The sequence below is a fragment of the Mya arenaria genome, chromosome 16 (genome assembly GCF_026914265.1).
Source record: "Mya arenaria isolate MELC-2E11 chromosome 16, ASM2691426v1".
In the NCBI taxonomy this organism is placed as follows: Eukaryota; Metazoa; Mollusca; class Bivalvia; order Myida; family Myidae; genus Mya; species Mya arenaria.
This window is the reverse complement of record NC_069137.1, coordinates 27497411-27521061: the sequence shown is the minus strand read 5'-3', so window position 1 is coordinate 27521061 and position 23651 is coordinate 27497411. Positions and strand designations below refer to the sequence as shown.

General features: G+C 38.8%; 1 protein-coding gene across 1 annotated transcript; it reads left to right on the top strand.

Annotated features, from left to right (window-relative positions):
* Positions 1 to 291: 291 nt before the first annotated feature.
* On the top strand, positions 292 to 23651 carry LOC128221531 (perlucin-like protein). The gene is made up of 7 exons (XM_052930136.1): positions 292 to 349; positions 1322 to 1390; positions 3519 to 3639; positions 18531 to 18668; positions 22519 to 22593; positions 23155 to 23277; positions 23551 to 23651. Exons 2-7 carry the CDS (start codon positions 1370 to 1372, stop codon positions 23649 to 23651), a joined length of 579 nt encoding a protein of 192 aa, XP_052786096.1. The 5' UTR covers positions 292 to 349; positions 1322 to 1369.

The following is a 23651-nucleotide window of genomic DNA, read 5'->3' as shown; positions in this document are numbered from 1 at the left end:
TGTATCTCTCGTTTTATATAGTTTTTGTGTATCTCTCGTTGAGTATATTTTGTTGTGTATCTCTCGTTGAGTATATTTTGTTGTGTATCTCTCGTTTAATATATTTTGTTGTGTATCTCTCGTTTAATATATTTTGTTGTGTATCTCTCGTTGAGTAGCTCTCATTTTGTCTCTCGTTGAGTGTCTCTCGTTGGACCTTGTGCTCTTAAACATAATATGGTGTGTTTTTGGCCACCGGGCATGCCATTACACAATTTGCTTACTTTCAGACGCATTGAGTTGCTACCAATGTTTGAGTGTGTCCAGTCCTGAAAACTGCAATACACAGGTCACGTGTCCGGATGGTCAGGTATTGAATAGTTGCTATAAATAGAAACGATGTGTTATAATTGGTTCTTAAATTACATACCACCTACGGAAACTCGGCATGGCCCATAATGTCAATATAACATCAGTCCTCATTGGAAATTTTCATTGGTTAATATAAAATGGAAATAAAATTTATATTGTCATGCTAGACAAATATCGCTGATTTTTATTCATTTTTTAGATTTTCCTTGTAAGAGGTTATGTATAAGAACATTTTATATATTATATTTTTATAAGATCTGCTGCGCAGAGTGTATTTGCCACAGTGCAGTACACTGACAGCTATGATTAGCAAAAGTACTGCACTCAATATACTGATATGCTACGTTGAGAGCTTTTATTAGAAATACTACATTTATTTACATAAATTTACAGATATGCTACGCTAAGAGCCATGTTTAGCAATGTTACAGTACATGAAGTTAAAAGATATACTACGCTGAGAGCTATGTTTAGCAATGTTACAGTACAGCAAGTTTAAAGATATACTACGCTGAGAGCTATGTTTAGCAATGTTACAGTACATCAAGTTTAAAGATATACTACGCTGAGAGCTATGTTTAGGAATGTTACAGTACATCAAGTTTAAAGATATACTACGCTGAGAGCTATGTTTAGCAATGTTACAGTACATCAAGTTTAAAGATATACTACGCTGAGAGCTATGTTTAGCAATGTTACAGTACATTAAGTTTAAAGATATACTACGCTGAGAGCTATGGTTATTCAAATTTGTTAAATATGCTTCAATTAGAGTTATGTTACATCCAATATGTTTACAGATATGCTTTAACGAGATGTATGGTTAACAATGTTACATTCAATCTGTTTAAACTATGAATATATGCTTTAACTAGAGGTTTGCTAAACAAAGTTACAAACAATATGTGAACAGATTTGGTTGAACGAGAGGTATGGTCAGCAATGGTACATACATTATATATATTTACAGATATGCTACGCTGAGAGATATGGTTCCGGTACGTCTACTGCCTACAATATGTTATGCAAGGCGAAGGAGGTCAGTGTACACACATAACTATATGTTCCATTTTCCTATTTGTTTTGTTCTAAAAAACGCGAAAAGCAGACGTAAGCATAAATATGTTTATAAAAGAATTTTGACGCTATTAATTATGGTGACTACAAAGGAAATTTTGGCACCTTCATCTGCGTGATGCAGCTCATTCTATACGACCCATTCATTATATAAGACCTTATTCTGCTTGACGCACTTTATTCTATAAGACCCCTTTCTGCTTAACGCAGTTAAACTTATAAGACCCATTTCTGCTTGACGCAGTTCATTATATAAGACCCATTTCTGCTTAACGCAGTTCATTATATAAGACCCATTTCTGATCGACGCAGTATATCATTTAAGACCCATTTCTACTTGACGCAGTTCAATTTATAAGACCCACTTCTGCTGGACGCAGTACATTATATTATAAGACCCATTTTTGCTTGACGCAGTTCATTCTAATGAACCCATTTCTGCTTAACGCAGTTTATTATATAAGAACCATTTCTGCTTAACGCAGAACATTATATAAGACCAATTTCTGCTTGATGCAGTTCATTCTATAGAACCCATTTCTTCTTGACGCAGTTAATTGTATAAAATCCATTTCTGCTTGACGCAGTTTATTCAATAAGATCCATTTCTGCTTGACGCAGTTCATTCTATGGAACCCATATCTTCTTGACGCAGTTCATTCCTTAGAACCCATATCTTCTTGACGCAGTTTATTCTATAAAACCCGTTTCTGCTTGACGCAGTTTATTAAATTAGACCCATTTCTGCTTGACGCAGTTGATTCTTTAAGACCCCTTTCTGCTTGACGCAGTACATTCTAAAAGACCCATATCTGCTTGATTAAGTTCATTCTATAATACCCATTTCTGCTTGGCGCAGTTCCTTCTAAAATTCCCATATCTGCTTGACGCAGTTCATTCTTAAAGACCCATTTCTGCTTGACACAGTTCAACTTATAAGACCCACTTCTGCTTGACGCAGTTTATTATATAAGACCCATTTCTGATTGACGCAGATTATCATTTAAGACCCATTTCTGCTTCACGCAGCTCAATTTATAAGACCCATTTCTGCTGGCAGCAGTACATTATATTATAAGACCCATTTCTGCTTGACGCAGTTCATTCTTTAAGACTCATTTCTGCTTGACGCAGTTCATTCTAAAAGACCCATATCTGCTTGATTAAGTTCATTCTATAATACCTATTTCTGCTTGGCGCAGTTCATTCTAAAATACCCATATCTGCTTGGCGCAGTTCATTCTAAAAGACCCATTTCTGCTTGACGCAGTTTATTCTATAAGACCCATTTCTGCTTGACGCAGTTCATTCTAAAGTACCCATTTCTGCTTGACGCAGTTCATTCAATATAACCCATTTCTGCTAGACGCTGTACATTCTATGAGACCCACGCAGTTCATTCTAAAGGACCCATTTCTGCTTGACGCAGTTTATTCTATCAGACCCATTTCTGCTTGACAATGTTCATTTTATAGGACCCATTTATTTCTGCTTGACGCAGTTCATTCTATAAGACCCATTTCTGCTTGACGTTGTACATGCTATAAGACCCCCGCAGTTCATTTTATAGCACCCATTTCTGCTTGACGCAGTTTATTCTGTAAGACCCATTTCTGCTTGACCCACTTCATTCTATAGCACCCATTTCTGCTTGATGCTGTTCATTCTATAAGACCCATTTCTGCTTTACGCAGTTCATTCTATAAGACCCATTTCTGCTTGACGAAGTTTATTCTTTAATACCCATATATGCTTGACGCAGTTCATTCTAAACGACCCATATCTGCCTTGCGCGGTTCATTCTAAAAGACACATTTCTGCTTGACGCAGTTCATTCTATAAGACCTATTTCTGCTTGACGCAGTTCATTCTAAAAAAAAACATATCTGCTTGGCGCAGTTCATTCCATAAGATTCATTTCTGCTTGATGCAGTTCATTTTATAAGACCAAGTTCTGCTGGTTGCAGGTCAACTTTTGATTGGTTAGTTATAGTTTCGATGCCCTTGTGTATATGTGTTTATTTGCAACATCTCGTTGATGCATTTTCTATTAAATATCTAATAATTATTTTGCCTGATTGCCATTGTAGCTCTGTAACCCAGTAGTGGGACGTGACCTCTCATCACGTGACGTATGCAGTTCTTGTTGTGACTCTGACGGATGTAACCAGTACGCATGCGCACCAGTCTCTACCACTGTTCAGACGACAGGTATACACGTACCAAACTTATAATACCCCCGCCTCCTTGAAGAAGATGGGGTATATTGGTTTCCACATGTTGGTCGGTCGGTATACCAGCCCTAATTCTTAACTAGAAAACGCTTTTTTAGGGTGTACGGTCCTCGAATATGGAAGGAAGGTTTGTCATGAACAGAAGATTACCCCTAGTCTGACAGAAAGTCAAAGATCAAGGATGACCTTGAATACAAAAGCTTGCACGATCGGTAACATGAGTATGCTTGGGTCTACGGTCATCAAACTTGCAAGGGTGGTTGTTCATTACCTGTATATGATCCTGATTAGTTTTCTGGTCAGCAGGTAAACGGTCCAGGTTAACGTGACCATGACCACAAAAATCCTCGTCCGATCAGTATAAACTTATAAAGAGTCTACGGTTCTCAAACTTGGTGGGGAGGTTGGTCATGACCTGTATATTATGATCCTGATTTGTTTTCTGTTCAGCAGGTCAACGGTACAGGTTACAGTGACCTTGACCACAAAACCCTCGTCCGATCAGCATCAAGAGTCTACGGTCCTCAAACCTGGTGGGGAGGTTGGTCATGACCTGTAAATCTATATTGTAGATTCCTATTGATTTTAGATCAACATATAAAAGATCAAGGTCACCAGACTGACCACAGTCATGGTCATTTTTCAAAACAGGTACAATACTTTAAAAATATCAATGATAACTATCTGAAATTGTTTGTTTAAAAGTTGCAAGAAATTGCATTTTTTCGTTGTTGTTTTTTATAGATATATTGGTACATACTAGTACTGACCACTAGCTATCAGCATCTATCTGTATAACTTGCACTTCCCAAATTATTAACTCTGTATCATTCATTTAACACATTCACGGTTGTCAGGACGACGCATAACATGTTTAACTGGTAACTATACGACAAGTTGCTGGTGCATAAGCAGAAGTAGATTGTTGGATTAAAGCTTATAATATTGATAAATTGTGTTGTTTGGACGCGTGCTTTTTAAAATCACAAACCATTCAGCTTCAAAACCTATAAATATGGAAAACAGCCAAGTGTCTATTATGGTTTAACCATGCTTTCATTCACCGTCATGTGGTAATTAAAGAGATCATGCATGTAACAATGAGCCGGTGTAACGTTGTAAAGTGACCCCCATAGAATAATGACCCCCCGGTCATTATTTTATATAAAATAATGACCCCCGGTCATTATTTTATATAAAATATTGACCGGGGGGTCATTATATTATGACTGGGGGGTCATTATATTATGACTCCTCACACGTAGAAAAATGACCCCTCACGTAGAAATGTGACCCCCTATAGAATAAGGACCCCCCCCCCCAATCCAAACCTTGACCTAACCTATCTAAGGTACACTTGCACAACATAATTATCTTCATCCATAGACATCGGAGGAGAGATGGCACCCGTCCGTGCATGCGTCCATACTGCACGTTTTTTTTTGACCGCAGTTAGATGGAATTGATCCAAGCTTCAGGGATTACCACTACCGATGCCTATTTGTGTGGAAAGAAAAAATGGTTAAAGTCTCCGACCGAGAATCACTTGCCCCTCACCGTTGTGAGTTCGACGCCTACCAGGGTCGTGTATGGGTGACAGGCATACAAACTGTGCGCTGCTCAGTTTATCATTTAAAACATAGGCGATGGACTGCATAGGAACGTTCCATCAACAAAATACGCAACTACTTGTTGTAATTTACGGCCTGTTTGAATATCAACAATCAAAAATATTTATAATCACAGAACTAGCTAGTTTTCAGGGGGCGAGGGTGGCTGGATTTCAATCTAGTATCGTTGGACTTCTTACCAGAACTCGTCTAATCCTGATCTGATGTAACATACTTCGATAGCTTCCTCGCCTAAGAATCGAATCTGTGCAACTGGATTAGGAGTCAACTATATAAACCTCTCTGCGATTGAAATTAAATAATTATTAATTATACAAGCAGAATCACTGTAAGTGCACTGTAAGTGACAAGTGTTTGTTAGTGATTTGAATCATTTTCGTAGTCATCAAAGTTGTATAGTGATTAAACGTCCCACACAGATTAATGGAACTAGCAATGATGAATGACTTAAAAATATTATCCCTTTTTTCTTTTCATGACCATTCGAAAAGTGGTTTTAGAAATCATTTAGCACAAAAAGGATAAGCAATTCATGCAAAAGATCTGAGTTACAGGTTAATTACAGCAACCTCTTATTATCATAAATGTTCTTTCTTCCCCAGGACTGTGTACCATTGGAACAACCTACCACTTACTGTTGCCCTCCTCCCTACCCCTGAGCAGTTCAGTGCAGCTATATTTAAGAAATGAACGCCTTCTCGCGTCGGTTCACGATTATATGAATACAACAAGTCTCGTGCATAGTTCGTAAACCCCGAAGGGGTTTACGTTAACTATGCACGCTACTTGTTGTATTCATATACCCGTTGAACTATAGCGAGAAGGCGTTCATTTCTTATATTTATATTATCATTTATATTATTTCTACTTATATCAAAAGAATAATAGTCGATTTATTGGATTATCTTCTAAGAAAATCGATTGCATCTTATTAACACGACGATCGCGTCCGTTATTCGGAAGAGCGGTGGCCAGCCCATATGACGTCACGGAGACTTGTTTATTTCGTATGTGCCAATCAGATTGCGTGACGAAATATCTCGCTCATTTTTTGAAGGAATTTAACATTAACTTGAGATATATTTTAACCTTAATTAGAAGACGTGTCGCGCACACCACCCAGATCCGCTCGTCAAAGGTCAAGGTCACACTTGGAGTCGGCGCAAAATCCGTGTCCGGAGCATAACTTCTATATGGATGGAGGGATTTTAATATAATTTGGCATAAATGTTCTCCATGGCAAGGCGGTGTGTCGCGCGAAAAAATTATGTCTCTGTGGCAAAGGTCAAGGTCACACTTAGAGGTCAAATGTCAAATAACAAGTTCAAGGTTACATAGACCTTAAAACTGAAAACGGTTTCCGCTCAATAACTTAATTATTGTTCAACCTTCAGCTGCCAAACCTGATAGGATGATCACCCATATTGAGTAAATGACCCCTATTGTTTTTGGGGTCACAATATCAAAGGTCAAGGTCATTATCATTCTTTCATCTTCACAAATGTCCATTATGAATCTTTCTGTGAAAATTTAAACCTACAAAGCGGGCTCGACATCTGCCCGTGGGCATGCAGAATGTATTTCTAGTTAACCCTTTTAAACATTCTTTTAAATCTTTTTAAACTACTCTTTAAACCTTCTTGCGATTTTGACGCGCAACCATGTCTACGTCCCCGGGGGTGTTTGACATTACCGGAAGACAGACAGACAGACGGACGGACGGACAAACGGACAGACGGACGGACATACTTCTAATTTTGACCTAATATGACTCAGTTTTAAACTCACTCGAATTAACTAGCATTCTGACCAAATTTTATAAAGATTCATATAAAAATGTGGCCTCTAGAGTGTTTTTACTTTTGTGTGAATATAGATACGGGTCTTGGTAGCATTATCGTTGAATTTGCTAGATCTGATTTTATCACATGACATCGCTTGTTTTTCATGTAATATAATCATTACGAATTTCTTTATATTTAACACGTGTAATATAACTTTGACGTGACTCATTTCCGCCAATACATTCCATATAGAAAAAAGGCGTGAAAAGCGTGCGTACTCATAGCGTTAAAAAGGGTTTATTTTATATGTTTTATTTTTATGTTTTAAGTCATGTGATAAAACGAATCTCACATTCGTTGTCAAAAAATATAATATTTTATTAAACTCGTTCAAGAAAATGTTATAAAGCTCGCCCGAGGCTCGCTATGTAACATTTTCTTGAGCTCGTTTAATAAAATCTTATATCATATGACAACTCATGTGAGATCCTATATATCCGTGGTTCGGGAGTGTTGTTCGGTATATAATAAGGACAATTTCATAAACGAAAGGACTTTTTATTTAAAACTGTATGGAATATAGAGGCGAATCCAACAAAACGTCCCAGGGTGTTGACCTGTGCTTTGGTAAAACTACATGTCACATATGTTTATATCTTAAGCTATTATTTTAGTTAGTAAATCACACAAGGTATATTTAGCACGCATTGTTATGCTCATCAGATGCAATATGTTAAACCAAATTTAGCATAAATTGTATCGTTCTCCACTGAGTTGTTGATTTATTCTTGCACGTGTCACTTATCAATTAAGTATGTTTTCGACATCGCTCCAGTCACATACTATATTGAAAATATTTGCATCCACCTCGTCAGATAACCCACGCAGCCCTTCTACATTGTAAGGCGTGTTAGTAAAAGCCTTCACATATACAGTCTTTACACTTTTGTCAAGTTTTAATAGCAAGGCTTCGTCTGCGTAACAATTCACTAAAGCAGCATCTAATATGTCATCACTTATAAGGGCGTGGTATCTTTCTGGAATGTGGTTCCGAATTCGTTTGTATGGCTTTCTTGAGAACTCTTCGCCATCTACCTCTAGCACCGGGACAAAATGGTCGCTGGAATTCTGAATGTACACTGCTCGACCCCTTAAATTACCACCAATGAGGCCTAACGGTTTGTATTCTAACCAACGCCACTGTTCCTTACTGCCATACTGTGAATAAACATACACAACGCTTCTGGTGAGAGTTGCAAAAGCAAATATCTCCACTTCTGTTCCCCAAGTGTTTTCGGAGGCCATCATTGACGTGTCTAGATATCTGGAAACCGAATCACGTGTAATGCCTTTCATTAGAGTTTCGTTTTCTTTCATGAAGTCAACAATCGCTTGCCTTATCAAGCTATGGTGTGTTTGTACGCCAAAAACTAAATAACTGAATGTTCTAAACAAACAATTGCCATCCCCACGCATGTTTACAGTTTTAGTAGGTTTGGCGTCTCGTCGTATATATTTGTCTGGACCGGATGCATACGTGTTTTTGACTGCCGACTTAAATACACTCGAGATTTGTTCCTGCCATTCTTGATTAGATGGTCTGAATTGAAATGGTTGGGGTTCTTGATTAGTAGATTCTGTAGAATTGGTAGGTTGTGTTGCAACATCTTCTCGCGATACTCTTCTCTTTTTTGGAGGGAGATTGCAGTCGTCAGATTTATCGTTTCTTTTTGCAGGTCTTTCAAACGCTTTCTCGTTTGCTTGGGTTCCTGTTTCTTTGTTTATTAGACTGTGGTCATCTTTTGGACCTTCAGTTGGTCGCTTTTCTGTGTTATCTGTAGCAGCATCGTCATTACTCTGCCTATAGCGATTCAGTCTGTTCCCACTTACACTTGTTTTCATTCCTTCTAGGAAATAAGTGCCTTTTCCAGTTACTTTTGTTATTTTGAATGGTCCTTTCCATTTTAGACCCAATTTCCCTCCTTTTCTCGTCAATTTTCTGGTGTTATGAAGAAGGACTTGGTCGCCGACTTCAAAACCTGCTGTATCGTCTTTAGGTAGTGAAGAATCGTAATATTTCTTCTGCTTCGATTGTGCCGTTTTAATATTGGACGATGCTTCTTTTCTGTTGCACGACAGTTTAATGAACGAGTCTATTCTTTCCTTTAGTGACAATTCAGAGTCTTGGTTATCATCCGATTGCATTGCTAAGTCTAGTTCTATTGGTAAGCGTGCGTGCCTTCCAAACACAAGATAGAATGGTGTTTGTTTCGTCGACTCATGTTTAGACGTTCTATAGGCAAACAGTACGTATGGTAACTTAATGTCCCAATTTTTCTGCGACAAATCTACACTGTGCACAAGCATATCGCACAAAGTCCTGTTAAATCTTTCAGTATGTCCTCCTGTTTGTGGGTGATATGCTGATGCAATTCTATGTTCTATCCCAAACTGCTTGCAAAACTTTTCATTCAAGTCGTTGCAGAATTCTCTCCCCTGATCCGTTATTAATACGCTGGGGCAACCATGTGTCGTGACAAACTTTGTGAATACTGATAGTACAGTTTCAGATGACTTGTCTGGAATCCCTTCTGCCTCTACCCATTTTGTCAAATATTCTGTTATAACGACAATGTACTTGTTTCCTGAAATGTATAAATGTAAGCATTTTACAATACTTATTTTAATCAACGATGCATTGTCAAAGACAATACTAGTATATCCCCAGCCGATAGATGTTTCTTTTCAAGTTTGAGTTTGCATAGAAACTAGAATTTCATTCTGCATGTCTACGGGCCAGCATCGCAGTTTTAAGATGTTGCATAAAAATTCCCTCATGCATATAGGATATCCTCTAGAAAAGCACTTCTAATGACCTCTGTTATCTTTACCTTTAACTGGAGACCTGGTTGATGCGTGCGACACTAGATCTCATGGTAGTTAACATTTGTGTGAAGTTATAGTAAAAAAAATCTCTTCATGCAGTTACCAGATATGCCCTGCACAAGCATTTATCAGTGATCTCTAAGAAGACCTTTACCTTTGACCCATAAACCCAGTTCATGCGCGCAGAACTAGAACTCATGGAGGTGATCACTTGTGTGAAGTTTTTACAGAAATTCCTCCATTTTCATTCAAATTGGAGTTATGGTCCGTAAAAATCAGGACGGACACATGCACGCACATATAGCGAACATCAAAACCTGGCGACTAAGGGTCGAGTTCACCGAAGGTGGGCTCGACAAAAATGGAAGGAAAATAAAAAAGCACTACTCTGTTTCTTAATAATATCTTTCTCAAGTTTACAGTTGATATGTTCTATACAAACTACTTTAAGAAAAAAATCCCCCATTCATTTCGCTTGAAAATTGCAAATTGCTAGTCAAATGCTATAACTCTTAAAAAAAATAATTGAAATCTGGCCAATAGTCTTCAAGAAATAGCCCGGAAACAAAATTTGGACGGACGGACAGACGGGACAGACGGACGGAGGGCAATCCTATCTCGGTTACACCGGTAGGGGAGTTCCATAAAAAAATTCAATGTACTTTTGGAGATATAGTGGAATCCAGTTAGGTTAAAGATGTGTTGAATGTTTTTTAAAGCAGACAGACAGACGGACGCAAAAACGAAAAAAATAAATAAATAAAAAGACGTGCATAATCTCCATATTGCCCTTTATCACTATTCCAAGTTTCATGAATTTTTTTTAAGTATTTTGAAGATATCGCGGGATCCAGATTTTCGGACGGACGGACGGACAGACGGACGGACGGACAGACTGACGGAGGGCATTCCTATAGTCCTCGTAGGGGACTAATAAGCCTGATCATATTTGACTGACAGGTCATAAACAGCTGGTACATTGACATATCAGCTGGCAACCGTCGACGGCGTTTAAGTTACAGAACTATCAAAATTTAATTTAATAAACTATGGTTTTCCCGTAAAAATACAGAACTATCAAAATTTAATTTAATAAACTATGGTTTTCCCGTAAAAATACGACATATATTTACAGTGCTTAAAAAGAAATGCAGTTGCTTTCGCACATGGCCCTGTTTCACATGGGCGGTCGCTTTGCTTGTAACTAATCGTAAACTGCGTAAAATCTATTTCAGTTTACCACCACTCAACAGGTGCATTACCGATACGTCTCTACCGCTCCAGTAACTAAAAATCTCAAGTTAAACTGACTACAATGTATTACAACGTTTCAAATGAGTACGGTGGTACAGAGGTGAAATACCCAGTAGGTTGTTTTCCACCATCATTTAGCATTAACTTCACCGTCAAACCACGTGAAGACTGGACATGGTGATTTTATCAATATAAGTATATTGTAACTTAGCAAACTGATCCTTATAGAAATATGAGTCGCATCATTACTTTTATGCATAATAGTGACTAAAAATGAGCAGTGCAACCGTTGGTACTATGTGAAGGGCGTTTTCTATGTGTAGGGGAGATGTAAAATTATGACCCCCAGTCACAGTTTATGACCGGGGGCACAATATTATGACTCTGCCTCACACAGAAAATAACCCTCATATAGTGGTTTGTGTGAGACTCATTTTCCTATGTGTGGAGGAGTCGTAATATTATGACCCCCGGTCACAGTATTATGACCCCCCGGTCATAGTATTATGACCCCCGGTCACAGTATTATGACCCCCGGTCATAGTATTATGACCCCCGGTCATAGTATTATGACCCCCAGTCATAGTATTATTACGGGGGTCATAACATTATTATGCCCTGTGGTGCCGCATAGCGGTGTTGCCGCATAAAGGTGGTCGGACTCGTTTATGCGGTGATTTTCAACGCATATAGAGGGTGACCACCTTTATGCGGCGACATGCCACGCATAAAACAACTAGATATGTGTCCATAGGACACTGGTGCACCCCTACATGATGCTTAGTAACATGTTATATCATTTGATCTTTAGCGCATATTAAGTTTGTCTTAAAAAGGTTGTTGTGCTCAAGCATGAAGAAAACTAATAAATAAATAGCAAAGTTTTAGTCACTTTTGGGAAATTTCAAACTTTAAAGTCCCATAAGGCTTTTATTTTTATGTTAAAAATGGGTTTAACATTTGTCTAAATAGGGAATGTCAACAATAAAACGTAAAGAAACACTCACTTTTAATTATCCTACATGTAAACATATAGTAAAAAGAATTAAGGGAGGTAATAAAATATTTTGTTTTCCTTATAATGCTTATTGGATATACAAATCTGTTAAAAAGCTTTAAGAAAACAGTTATTTCTTATATAATTTAACTTGAAAAATATATAATTTCTTTAGTATACTTTAGTCACAAAAATAGTGGCAGCCACTCCAAACACAAAGGCCTTATGAGGCTTTAAATTTGAAGGTCAAGGTCATTCAGAGGCCAAGGTTATCTTCATATTAATTTTTTGAAGGTCCAGTTCAAAGCTTTGTTGTGTTCAAATATGAAATTAATAAGTATATTAATACCAAAATTATTACTTCACAAATATTTCCTTATATAATGTATAGTGAATAAAACAACAAAGGGCCATAATTCTGCTAAGACTAAACGCAGCAAAAATTCCTGTCTGTACGATCATCAACATATTAAGGTTGATCATCTGTGAAAGTTTGAACAAAATCCCCCAAGCGGTGTAGGAGGAGTTGCGTTCACAATTTTTTTTCCATATATAATGTATAGTGAATAAAACATCAAAAGGCCATAATTTTGCTAAAACCAATCACAGCCAAAATTCCTGTCTTTACGATCATCTACACATTAAGGTTGATCATCTGTGAAAGTTTGAACAAAATCCACCAAGCGGTGTAGGAGAAGTTGCGTTCACAATTTTTTTCCCTATATAATGTATAGTGAATAAAATATGCCCCCACTTAAGATGGAATGACCTTCGGAACTTAAGACTTTTTCAGAGGAAGAGAGAGTGAGTACATAAAACTAGATCCTGGTCTGGTTGAAACTTCATAGAAGTAACTAGTAATTATCGTTTATGTTTTAATGGGTTTCTTTATGCGGCGAAAGGGGGCCTTTCTGCCGCCTAAACATGCCCTCTGCATGCGTTGAAAATCGCCGCATAATTTTGTTTGACCATCTTTATGCAGCAACACCGCTATGCGGCACCACAATGCCCCGACATATATTGTCTACGAGTCAAAGTCACCAGGGTCTACCAAAGCAGCCCAACAAACCGACAGACAAAACTTACCCTGATAAGAGGTTTCTAGAGGACCTATAAGGTCCATGCCCACTTGCTTGAAAGCCTCGGCGGGAACTGTGATAGGTCGCAGTGGCTTCTTTGCTTTCTTCAGGTTCACCTTTCTTTGACAGTTGTCGCAGTTCTGTATAAACGTGTGTACATCTTCGAAACATCCTTTCCAGTAAAACCTAGTCGAAATCTTTTCCCATCTGAAACAAAGCAAACATAACTATTAGTCCAGATAAGTTACCAAAATACAGTCAACCTTGCCTTAGCGACTCACTGATTTAGACAACTTCCTGCCGTATACGACCCTGTTTACGACCGCCTGACGTAAAAAAATCTATATAAAGTCACTGACTGAATTAAAAGACTCCCTGTCTGACGCCACAAACGACCGTAATGTTTGCACCCCGTGATGATAATATGGCTTAATTAAACGAATTTCATGCATTTTTCAGTCATTAACATATAGCGCTTCGGATCTTGGATTTCTTACCAGCGTGTTAACTTTACTGTGTGCTATGGCAAAAATGTTTATTTTTCTCTTTTATTATCTGAGTTAAGTCAATTTAACCATAACTTCTAATATGTCCAAAATTGGACGATCTGTGGATGCACGAGTTCATTTTATATAATCCGTACGAACAACTTTTCTTGTGAGAAAATCGAATTGGAGCTACCAACCTAATTAAAATTTCGAAATTTCAAAATCCCTGCTCCTTTTAGTATTACCAAACAATAATAAAATATGATGGAAATATAATCTCATATAAACCTATCCATTACCCGATGAATAAACGCGGGATTTGAAAACTCAACCGATGTGCAGTAATATGATATCACGGCAGACAAAATGGCTTGCAAAACAAGTAAAAAGGAATTAGACAAATAATAATGCAAATACGTATACATATTCTAAATAGGGAATATCTTATATCAATTTAAATACCATAATCCAAGAAAAAGACAGGCATCAGGATTTACAAGAACAAATAATAAATTGAAACACTTGACGTTAGTGGACCTGAATTAAAAGACTCCCAGTCATACGTGACCTTTTTGTTAAGGTCTCACGGAAAGTCACCTATTACAAGTTTCACTGTAGTATCATTACTAAAAATAAAGCTAGCCATGGATGCACCTGAGACAAGTTGAAATCCAATACATGTTGTTCTAAATGTTCTAAATGACGATAGAATTATTAGAATTAGTTTTGAGTTTACATAAGCAACTTTCAATGACTGTGGCGTAGTGGTATAATGGAAGAATGCGGAACACTACACATGTTATGATCATGGGTTCGATCCTCATAAGTGCACAGATACAACCTTTTCCTTTTCGGCGGAATTCAAATACTTTCCTGGCATTCTTATAGTTTACTTGGAGGATACTGTCTACTTATTATGTGTACTCGGACCTTATTTGAATTATACATGCAAAATCGAGATAAGTGAGGTTCTCGTGATTTAGATTTTTACATAACATTACTAAATACAAACTATGTAATTCTTTCCAAAAATGAAATAACAAGAGCTGTCACTGTAAGAGACAAATGCCCCCCTAGCACATTGACCTTAATTTGACCTTTGACCTTGAAGGATGACCTTGACCTTGAAATGTTTGAACTCAAAATTTGCAATTCTGTGAAGTTTGATTCAAATCCATTCAATAGTAAAGAAGTTATGGCTGAGACACGAAAAAATTGAACTTTGACCTTTAAGTGTGACCTTGACCTTGGACCTGGGGGACCCGAGAGTTGGATGCGACACACCGTCTCATGGTGCTTTACAATTCTGTGAAGTTTGATTCAAATCCATTCAATAGTAAAGAAGTTATGGCCAAGACACGAAAGATTTGAACTTTGACCTTTAAGTGTGACCTTGACCTTGGACCTGGGGAACTGAGAGTTGGACGCGACACACCTTCTCATGGTGCTTTACAATTCTGTGAAGTTTGATTCGAATCCATTCAACAGTTAAGAAGTTATGACGAAGACACGAAACGGGACGGACGGACGGACGAACGAACGAACGGACGAACGGACAGACAGTGCAATCACTATATGCCTCCCACTTTGTGGGGGGGGGGGGGCATAAAAAAAACTTCCTCACTTGAGGTTCGAACCCACAACCGCTATCGTCATAGATCTGAACGATACCACTGGGCCAGCGACTCTATATGAGAAATTAATATCTGTAATTTCATTAAGTACAGAGCATTTTAGAGGACAATTAAATTAAAGTGAATATGCTAATGCATCAAGTAAATAAAATACTTATCAAAACAATAACATTTACCTGGAGTCATCCGATCATTACACCCCTATTTATTGACAATAAACTCGTATCTCATAATCAGCTTTTTTAAACGGACTATACTTTAATATTGCACACTGCATATCAAAATAAACCAGTATCATTTACTATTGGCATGAAAAGCGGACAATATATAGACAAAACACTTTATTTCAGTTTTATCTAATAATGGAATGATCCAAAGACCTGTTCACCTATATTATAAACTTTAAAATCAAGTACCGTTATATATTCTTTACCTTTTTCAGTATAATGGTTTTGTCAGCGAAAACCAAAATATTGCGTTCGGACTGTTCTCACAATATATTTACAGTTATTATAATCGAAAATTAATCATAACTGATACAAAGATCTAGAGCTTAATGTTAGTTTGTAAAACGACTCATCTGATACGCCTTATTTATACATACATGACTGTTTTAAAGCATGAAATAACTTTGAGAGTATCCCCTGCCTGTCGGTTGTTCGCTCTCAGTGTCCGTGTCCGTCATAATCCGTACAAGTCTAATAACAAGATAGTTGTCTCGTTATAACGAGATACTTAGTCGTTTTTACGAGATATTTATCTCGTTATTACGAGTTCAGTCACGTTTTGACGCTTTTGTTATTCAGCTTTCGTACTAATTTAAATAATCTTAAATGTCATATCTAACACAGGCTCACAGGAATCACAAGTTCCTTTTTGGTCATGATAATGAAATCATTATATCAAACTTACGTTTTTGAAACTCCCAAATGTCCTCCGTGATCTGATGCATGCATGCTCTGAATGATGTCATCTGTCTTCCCTTTCTTAACAACTTGCAAACGTTTTGATGAGCTGGTTTTCTTATAATACAACCCGTCATCAAAAATAAAAGGTTTGCACTTTCTACGAAAATTCCTCTTTTTGTTCTTGTCTTTTACAGAAACGGGATACTTCCCATTTTTTACAAACTCTACAACATCTGTGTAATCTTTCTCGTCCATGCTGCAAGGTTGGACTGACTGCTTACCACAGACCTTTATATATACACGCGTTTACGTAGAACTGCTTTCGGTGTCGCTGTCGTTTTCTTTGATGTTGAACGAGCGGCTTTTCTGAGGTAAATCAAAGGAACTATTTTTAGAAATGATGCAGTCTGCATAAAACATAAAAAACACCGCTCAGTGACATCATGGACTTTGATGTAAGTCATGGCACGAACAGTGACTGCTTAAATAGCTCCTCAAAGCCTTGCATTTTTAACACATTCGTTTTAAGCAATGCCTCCACGGTATGAACAAAGGCTATCTAACGTCAGATGAAGTAGAACAATGTTGTCTTTGAAGTTGAATCATATACAGCTACGTTAAAGCGACTTATGTATATTGTATTACATTGATGATAATTTAAATGAAATTCAAATGGAAGCAATTTTATATTTCATTTCAATAGATGTAGACACAGCAGCTTCTGCAGCAGTAACATGCAGCGGCTCCAGAAGCAAAAACAACAACAACAAATATAAAAGCCATAGAAACACGACAGTGACTTGAATTGATATAGATATGTTAGTAACAGGCTAAGTGGGGGGGGGGGTCAATATTTTACAGATAAAATCGGGGGGTCATTATTTTATAAGGGGAGTCAGTATTTTATAGAAAATGGTCATTATTTTATATAAAATAATGACCGGGGGGTCATTATTCTATGGGGGTCACTTTACAACGTTACACCGGCACTTCCGGAGTGGTGTAATTTGCCCTTTACCTTAATTCGCGAACTTCCTGCAGCGTTGTCAAATATAAAGCATTCTGAAAATAATTCAACAGTTTCAACAGAGATACTCCAATTTAATACTCAATTTCAAAGCCTCCACTCATTACTGCATGTTGCACAGTTAACTTGGTGTAACAAACATATGTTAAAAAAATCAAAAGTTTTATGTTCCCGGAGCAAGATTGTGAACGAAAAAGAGGGCAAAATATCTAAGTTGTTACATGATAAGTTTCTAGAACTGCAAAACAGAAATGTTAATGTTTCTCCATGGCCATCCTTGATTAGCTATACGTTAAACGAACTTGGTATGTCTGATTTCTTAGAAGTCAGTAAGTCAATAGTCCCGGTCATTTTAAGTCAATTGTTTAAAGTACACTGTATGACCACTTTATGCAAAACTGGACTAGTCCTGTTGAAAGTTCTTCCAAATGACTTGTATATAAAATGTTGAAGAAATCTTGGTATAATAAGTTGTAAATTTAGGACCACCAACCATTCTTTACTTGTTGAAAAGGGCAGACATTTGAATATTGAGAAAAACAAAAGAATATGTCAGTTATGTACTAAGGATATAATTGGTGATGATTTTCACTTGAATGTTGCCATTTTTCAACCATAGGTAAATGAAATAATTATCCCTAAAACATTCGGCACTCAATCGTTTTTTTTTATATTTGATGAACTTATAAATTGTAACAATATTTGGCATCGTTCTGAAAAAAAATGTCTTTCTGAAATTCTCCATACTCCGATTTACTACAGTTTTATTTGATCTTAATTAAATATTTATTTCATTAGTTTGTGATATCACATGTATATTATATGCCATGATGAAAATAAAACTTGAAATATGACATTGTAAAACATCCATATATATTCGAGGTTATTTTCGAAGGGAGATGGCCGAGGTGCTACGAATGACTACACTGTACTTTATTGTTATTAACCGTTGAAGTGTATTCATATATATATATAAATATATGTTAGATATACATTATTCATTACCGTGAATTTGAAATCCGTATTTTCTTATATACAAGAATAGTAACGCAACCATCACATTATATAGACGTTTCCCCTTGTCCGGTCTACCATATTTCCCAAATCGTAACAACTCGGCATAATCCTATCAGCTCTTTAAGTAGCCGAGCATGATACGATTGATAGTTCGCTTTTCCAGTAGCGGGACAGATAACATGCGACACGAGTGCCGGGTACCAGTTGTTTACCAACACAGCAGGATCCGCTCAGTTATGCGCAAAGATCCATACAGAGCGCAAGTCCTGGGATGAGGCCCGGACCATGTGTCAATCTGAAGGTAAATGGAGTCATGTCCTGGGATGAGGCCCGGACAATGTGTCAATCTGAAGATAAATGGAGTCATGTCCTGGGATGAGGCCCGGACAATGTGTCAATCTGAAGATAAATGGAGTCATGTCCTAAAATGTCAAATCCTGAAATGAGACCCGGACCATGTGTCAATCTGAAGGTAAATGGTGTCAAGTCCTGAAGTGAGACCCCGACCATGTGTCAATCTGAAGGTAAATGGTGTCAAGTCCTGAAGTGAGGCCCGGACCATGTGTAAATTTAAAGGTAAATGGTGTCAAGTCCTGAAGTGAGACCCGGACCATGTGTAAATTTAAAGGTAAATGGTGTCAAGTCCTGAAGTGAGACTCGGACCATGTGTCAATCTGAAGGTAAATGGTGTCAAGTCCTGAAGTGAGGCCCGGATCATGTGTGAATTTAAAGGTAAATGGTGTCAAGTCCTGAAATGAGACCCGGACCATGTGTAAATTTAAAGGTAAATGGTGTCAAGTCCTGAAGTGAGACTCGGACCATGTGTCAATCTGAAGGTAAATGGTGTCAAGTCCTGAAGTGAGGCCCGGATCATGTGTGAATTTAAAGGTAAATGGTGTCAAGTCCTGAAATGAGACCCGGACCATGTGTCAATCTGAAGGTAAATGGTGTCAAATCCTGGGATCGGGCCTCGACCATGTGCCAATCTGAAGGTAATGGAATCGAGTCCTGAATCAGGCTGAAGGTATATGGAGTCGAGTCCTGAATCAGGCTGAAGGTATATGGAGTCGAGTCCTGAATCAGGCTGAAGGTTAATGGAGTCGAGTCCTGGATCAGGCTGAAGGTAAATGGAGTCGAGTCCTGGATCAGGCTGAAGGTAAATGGAGTCGATTCCTGTGATCTGGTTGAAGGTAAATGGAGTCGAGTCCTGTGATCAGGCTGAAGGTAAATGGAGTCGAGTCCTGGATCAGGCTGAAGGAAAATGGAGTCAAGTCATGGGATCAAACTGAAGGTAAATAAAGTCGAGTCATGGGATCAGACTGAAGGTAAATGAAGTCGAGTCCTGGGATCAGGCTGAAGGTAAATGTAGTCGAGTCCTGAAATCAGACAGAAAGTAAATGGAGTCGATTCCTGTGATCTGGTTGAAGGTAAATGGAGTCGAGTCCTGGGATCAAGCTGAAGGTAAATGGAGTCAAGTCCTGAATCAGGCTGAAGGTAAATGGAGTCAAGTCATGGGATCAAACTGAAGGTAAATGAAGTCGAGTCATTGGATCAGACTGAAGGTTAATGAAGTCGAGTCCTGGGATCAGGCTGAAGGTAAATGTAGTCGAGTCCTGAAATCAGGCAGAAGGTAAATGGAGTCGATTCCTGTGATCTGGTTGAAGGTAAATGGAGTCGAGTCCTGGGATCATGCTGAAGGTAAATGGAGTCAAGTCCTGGGATCAGGCTGAAGGTAATGGAGTCGAGTCCTGTGATTAGGCTGGAGGTAAATGGAGTCAAGTCCTGGTATCAGGCTGAAGGTAAATGAAGTCGAGTCATGGGATCAAGCTGAAGGTAAATGGAGTCGAGTCCTGGGATCAAGCTGAAGGTAAATGAAGCCAAGTCCTGGGATCAGGCTGAAAATAAATGGAGTTAAGTCCTGGGATCAGGCTGAAGGTAAATGGATTCAAGTCATGGGATCAGGCTGAAGGTAAATGGAGTTGAGTCCTGGGATCAAACTGAAGGTAAATGGAGCCAAGTCCTGGGATCAGGCTGAGGGTAAAAGGAGTCGAGTCCTTTGATCAGGCTGAAGGTAAATGGAGTTGAGTCCTGGGATCAAGCTGAAGGTAAATGGAGCCAAGTCCTGGGATCAGGCTGAAGGTAAATGGAGTCGAGTCCTGTGATTAGGCTGAAGGTAAATGGAGCAAAGTCCTGGGATCATGCTGAAGGTAAATGGAGTCGAGTCCTGGGATCAGGCAGAAGGTAAATTGAGTCAAGTCCTGGGATCAAGCTGAAGGTAAATGGAGTCGAGTCTTGGGATCAAGCTCAAGGTAAATGGAGCCAAGTCCTGGGATCAGGCTGAAGGTAAATGAAGCCAAGTCCTGGATCAGACTGAAGGTAAATGAAGTCAAGTCCTGGGATCAGGCTGAAAATAAATAGAGTCAAGTCCTGGGATCAGACTAAAGGTAAATGGAGTCAAGTCCTGTGATCAGGCTGAAGGTAAATGGAGTCGAGTCCTGGATCAAGCTGAAGGTAAATGGAGTCGAGTCCTGTGATCCGGCTGAAGGTAAATAGAGTCGAGCCCTGTGATCAGGCTGGAGGTATGTGGAGTCGAGTCCTGAATCAGGCTGAAGGTAAATGGAGTCAAGTTCTGAAATCGGCCCCGTACCAAATGTTAATATAATTATAAATGGAGTCGAGTCCTGGATCAGGCTGAAGGTAAATGGAGTCAAGTCCTGGGATCAGGCTAAAGGTAAATGAAGCTAAGTCCTTGATCAGGCTGATGGTAAATGGAGCCAAGTCTTGGGATCAAGCTGAAGGTAAATGGAGCCAAGTCCTGGGATCAGGCTGAAGATAAATGAAGCCAAGTCGTGTGATCAGTCTGAAGGTAAATGAAGTCAAGTCCTGGGATCAGGCTAAAGATAAATGAAGCCAAGTCCTGGGATCAGGCTGAAGGTAAATGGAGTCGAGTCCTGGATCAGGCTGAAGGTAAATGAAGCTAAGTCCATGATTAGGCTGATGGTAAATGGAGCTAAGTCCTTGATCAGGCTGAAGGTAAATGAAGCTAAGTCCTTGATCAGGCTGATGGTAAATGGAGTCAAGGCCTGGATCAGGCTGAAGGTAAATGGAGTCATGTCCTTGGATCAGGCTGAATGTAAATGGAGTCATGTCCTGGAATCAGGCTGAAGGTAAATGAAGTCGAGTCCTGTGATCTGGCTGAAGGTCAATGGAGTCGAGTCCTGCGAACAAGCTGATGGTAAATGGAGTCAAGTCCTGGGATCAGACTAAAGGTATATGGAGTCAAGTCATGGGATCAGACTGAAGGTAAATGAAGTCAAGTCCTGGAATCAAACTGAAGGTAAAGAGAGATCTTTATTTAAAGTCGGGTATGTGTTAACAAGAAACATTAGCTCAATGAGCTATTTTCCGAAATGAAGTCAAGTCCTGGGATCAGGCTGAAGGTAAATGTAGTCGAGTACTGAAATCAGGCTGAAGGTAAATAGAGTCGAGTCCTGTAATCAGGCTGAAGGTAAATTGAGTCGAGTCCTGGGATCAGGCTGAAGGTAAATGGAGTCGAGTCCTGGGATCAGGCTGAAGGTAAATGGAGTCGAGTCCTGGGATCAGGCTGAAGGTAAATGGAGTCGAGTCCTGTGATTAGGCTGAAGGTAAATGGAGTCGAGTCCTGTGATTAGGCTGAAGGTAAATGGAGTCGAGTCCTGGGATCAGGCTGAAGGTAAATGGAGTCGAGTCCTGGAATCAGGCTGAAGGTAAATGGAATCAAATCCTGTGATTTGGCCCGTACCATATGTTAATTTAATGGCAAATGGAGCTATGTACAGCGATGTATTCGTTATACTAGATAGACCGATATCAGCTGAGCGCATAAAAGCAGATCAGGCAAACGTCAACATAAATCACTCGAGGCGTAATTGAGTATACTATTTTTTCTCCTGTTAACAAACAGTTTTAAAACCGAGTTATCTTCTACATTATGAACCCTACGTAGGACTTAGTTAGAAACACACGAACGAGGAGTTCTTTAAACAACGTTCTTTCCATAGCTCAGTAATCACATGTTTCAACAGAAATATGCGTGTAGTTGCCACTTTTTTAACCATAACACAATTATTTTTAAGCGACATATTCACATCTATGTGAAATGTTTGTTTCAGGCGGGGACCTTGTTGTTCTTGACTCGGCGGCCAAGTCGCTGTTGATGAAACACCAAGTGTACCAGCATCGACACAGTGGGTATCTAATCACATGTTCAGTTCCCTATCGCTGCGAACCGTGTCAATGTCCTATCGCGGCAAAGTGTGTCACTGTCATATCGCGTCGTAGCGTATTTTATCACATACTATTTAAAGTCGGTGTTCTGTTTCGGTGTGTTTTACCTTATTACATAGTCAGTGTCATATCACATTGTTTCCATTTCCTTATTACATAAGCAGTGGTCTATTACGGCGTATAATATCTTGTCACATAATCAGTGGTCTACCGCGGAGTAGAATATCTTGTCACATAATCAGTGGTCTATCGCGGAGTAGCTTATTTGTTTACATAATCAGTGGTCTATTGCGGCGTAGAATATCTTATCACATTATCAATGATCTATCGCGGCGAAGTATTTGTTACGACAAAGTCAATTGTCTGTCGCGGCGTTCTACTTTTAGTCTTACTATGTTGTTGTTTTGTTTCTCAACGTTCTCTCGGCTCACAATGACAGCGAACAAAGACATACTTGCAGAGGTCGTAAGAGCTAATCTGGCATTCACGCCACTTATGTATTTCCATTTTGATTATTTAAGCCGGGTATTGGATCGGCGGGAAAGATCTTCTCGGCCAGGACACATTTCAATGGGTCAATAACCAGGACATCGCCCTGGACATTGGAGATTGGGCCAACGGGCAGCCGAACAATTTCGATGGAGGTATACATCACCAAACGACACTTATTTATGAAGGTTTCTTACCCACAAATACGCTAGGCTTTTTGTCGACTACTTTATGAATATTTCTGCGATATTTGTCCTCAAGTTGATTCTGACTTCGGTTAGGTTTACGTGTTTAAGTTTTCTATTCCTGATGAAAGTTTAAAGGTTGGTAACCCAACTATACACTAGTTTTATCCTCGTATTATTTTCTTGATCATTGAGCTTGATATTTTTTCATGCCACGTAAATGTATCTATTGTTCATATCCAGGTCACGCCCAGGACTGTGTCAACATGTGGGGTCAGGACGACTATGAATGGCACGATGATATGTGTGCCAGGCCCCTCGAGTTTATCTGTGAACGCTCCTAG

Coding starts and splice junctions, on each gene's coding strand:
- LOC128221531 (XM_052930136.1), top strand. CDS start 1,370: ATGTTATGCAAGGCGAAGGAG. Junction 3,640..18,530: donor TACCACTGTTCAGACGACAG/GTATACACGTAC, acceptor TCGCTTTTCCAG/TAGCGGGACAGATAACATGC. Junction 23,278..23,550: donor GCCGAACAATTTCGATGGAG/GTATACATCACC, acceptor GTTCATATCCAG/GTCACGCCCAGGACTGTGTC.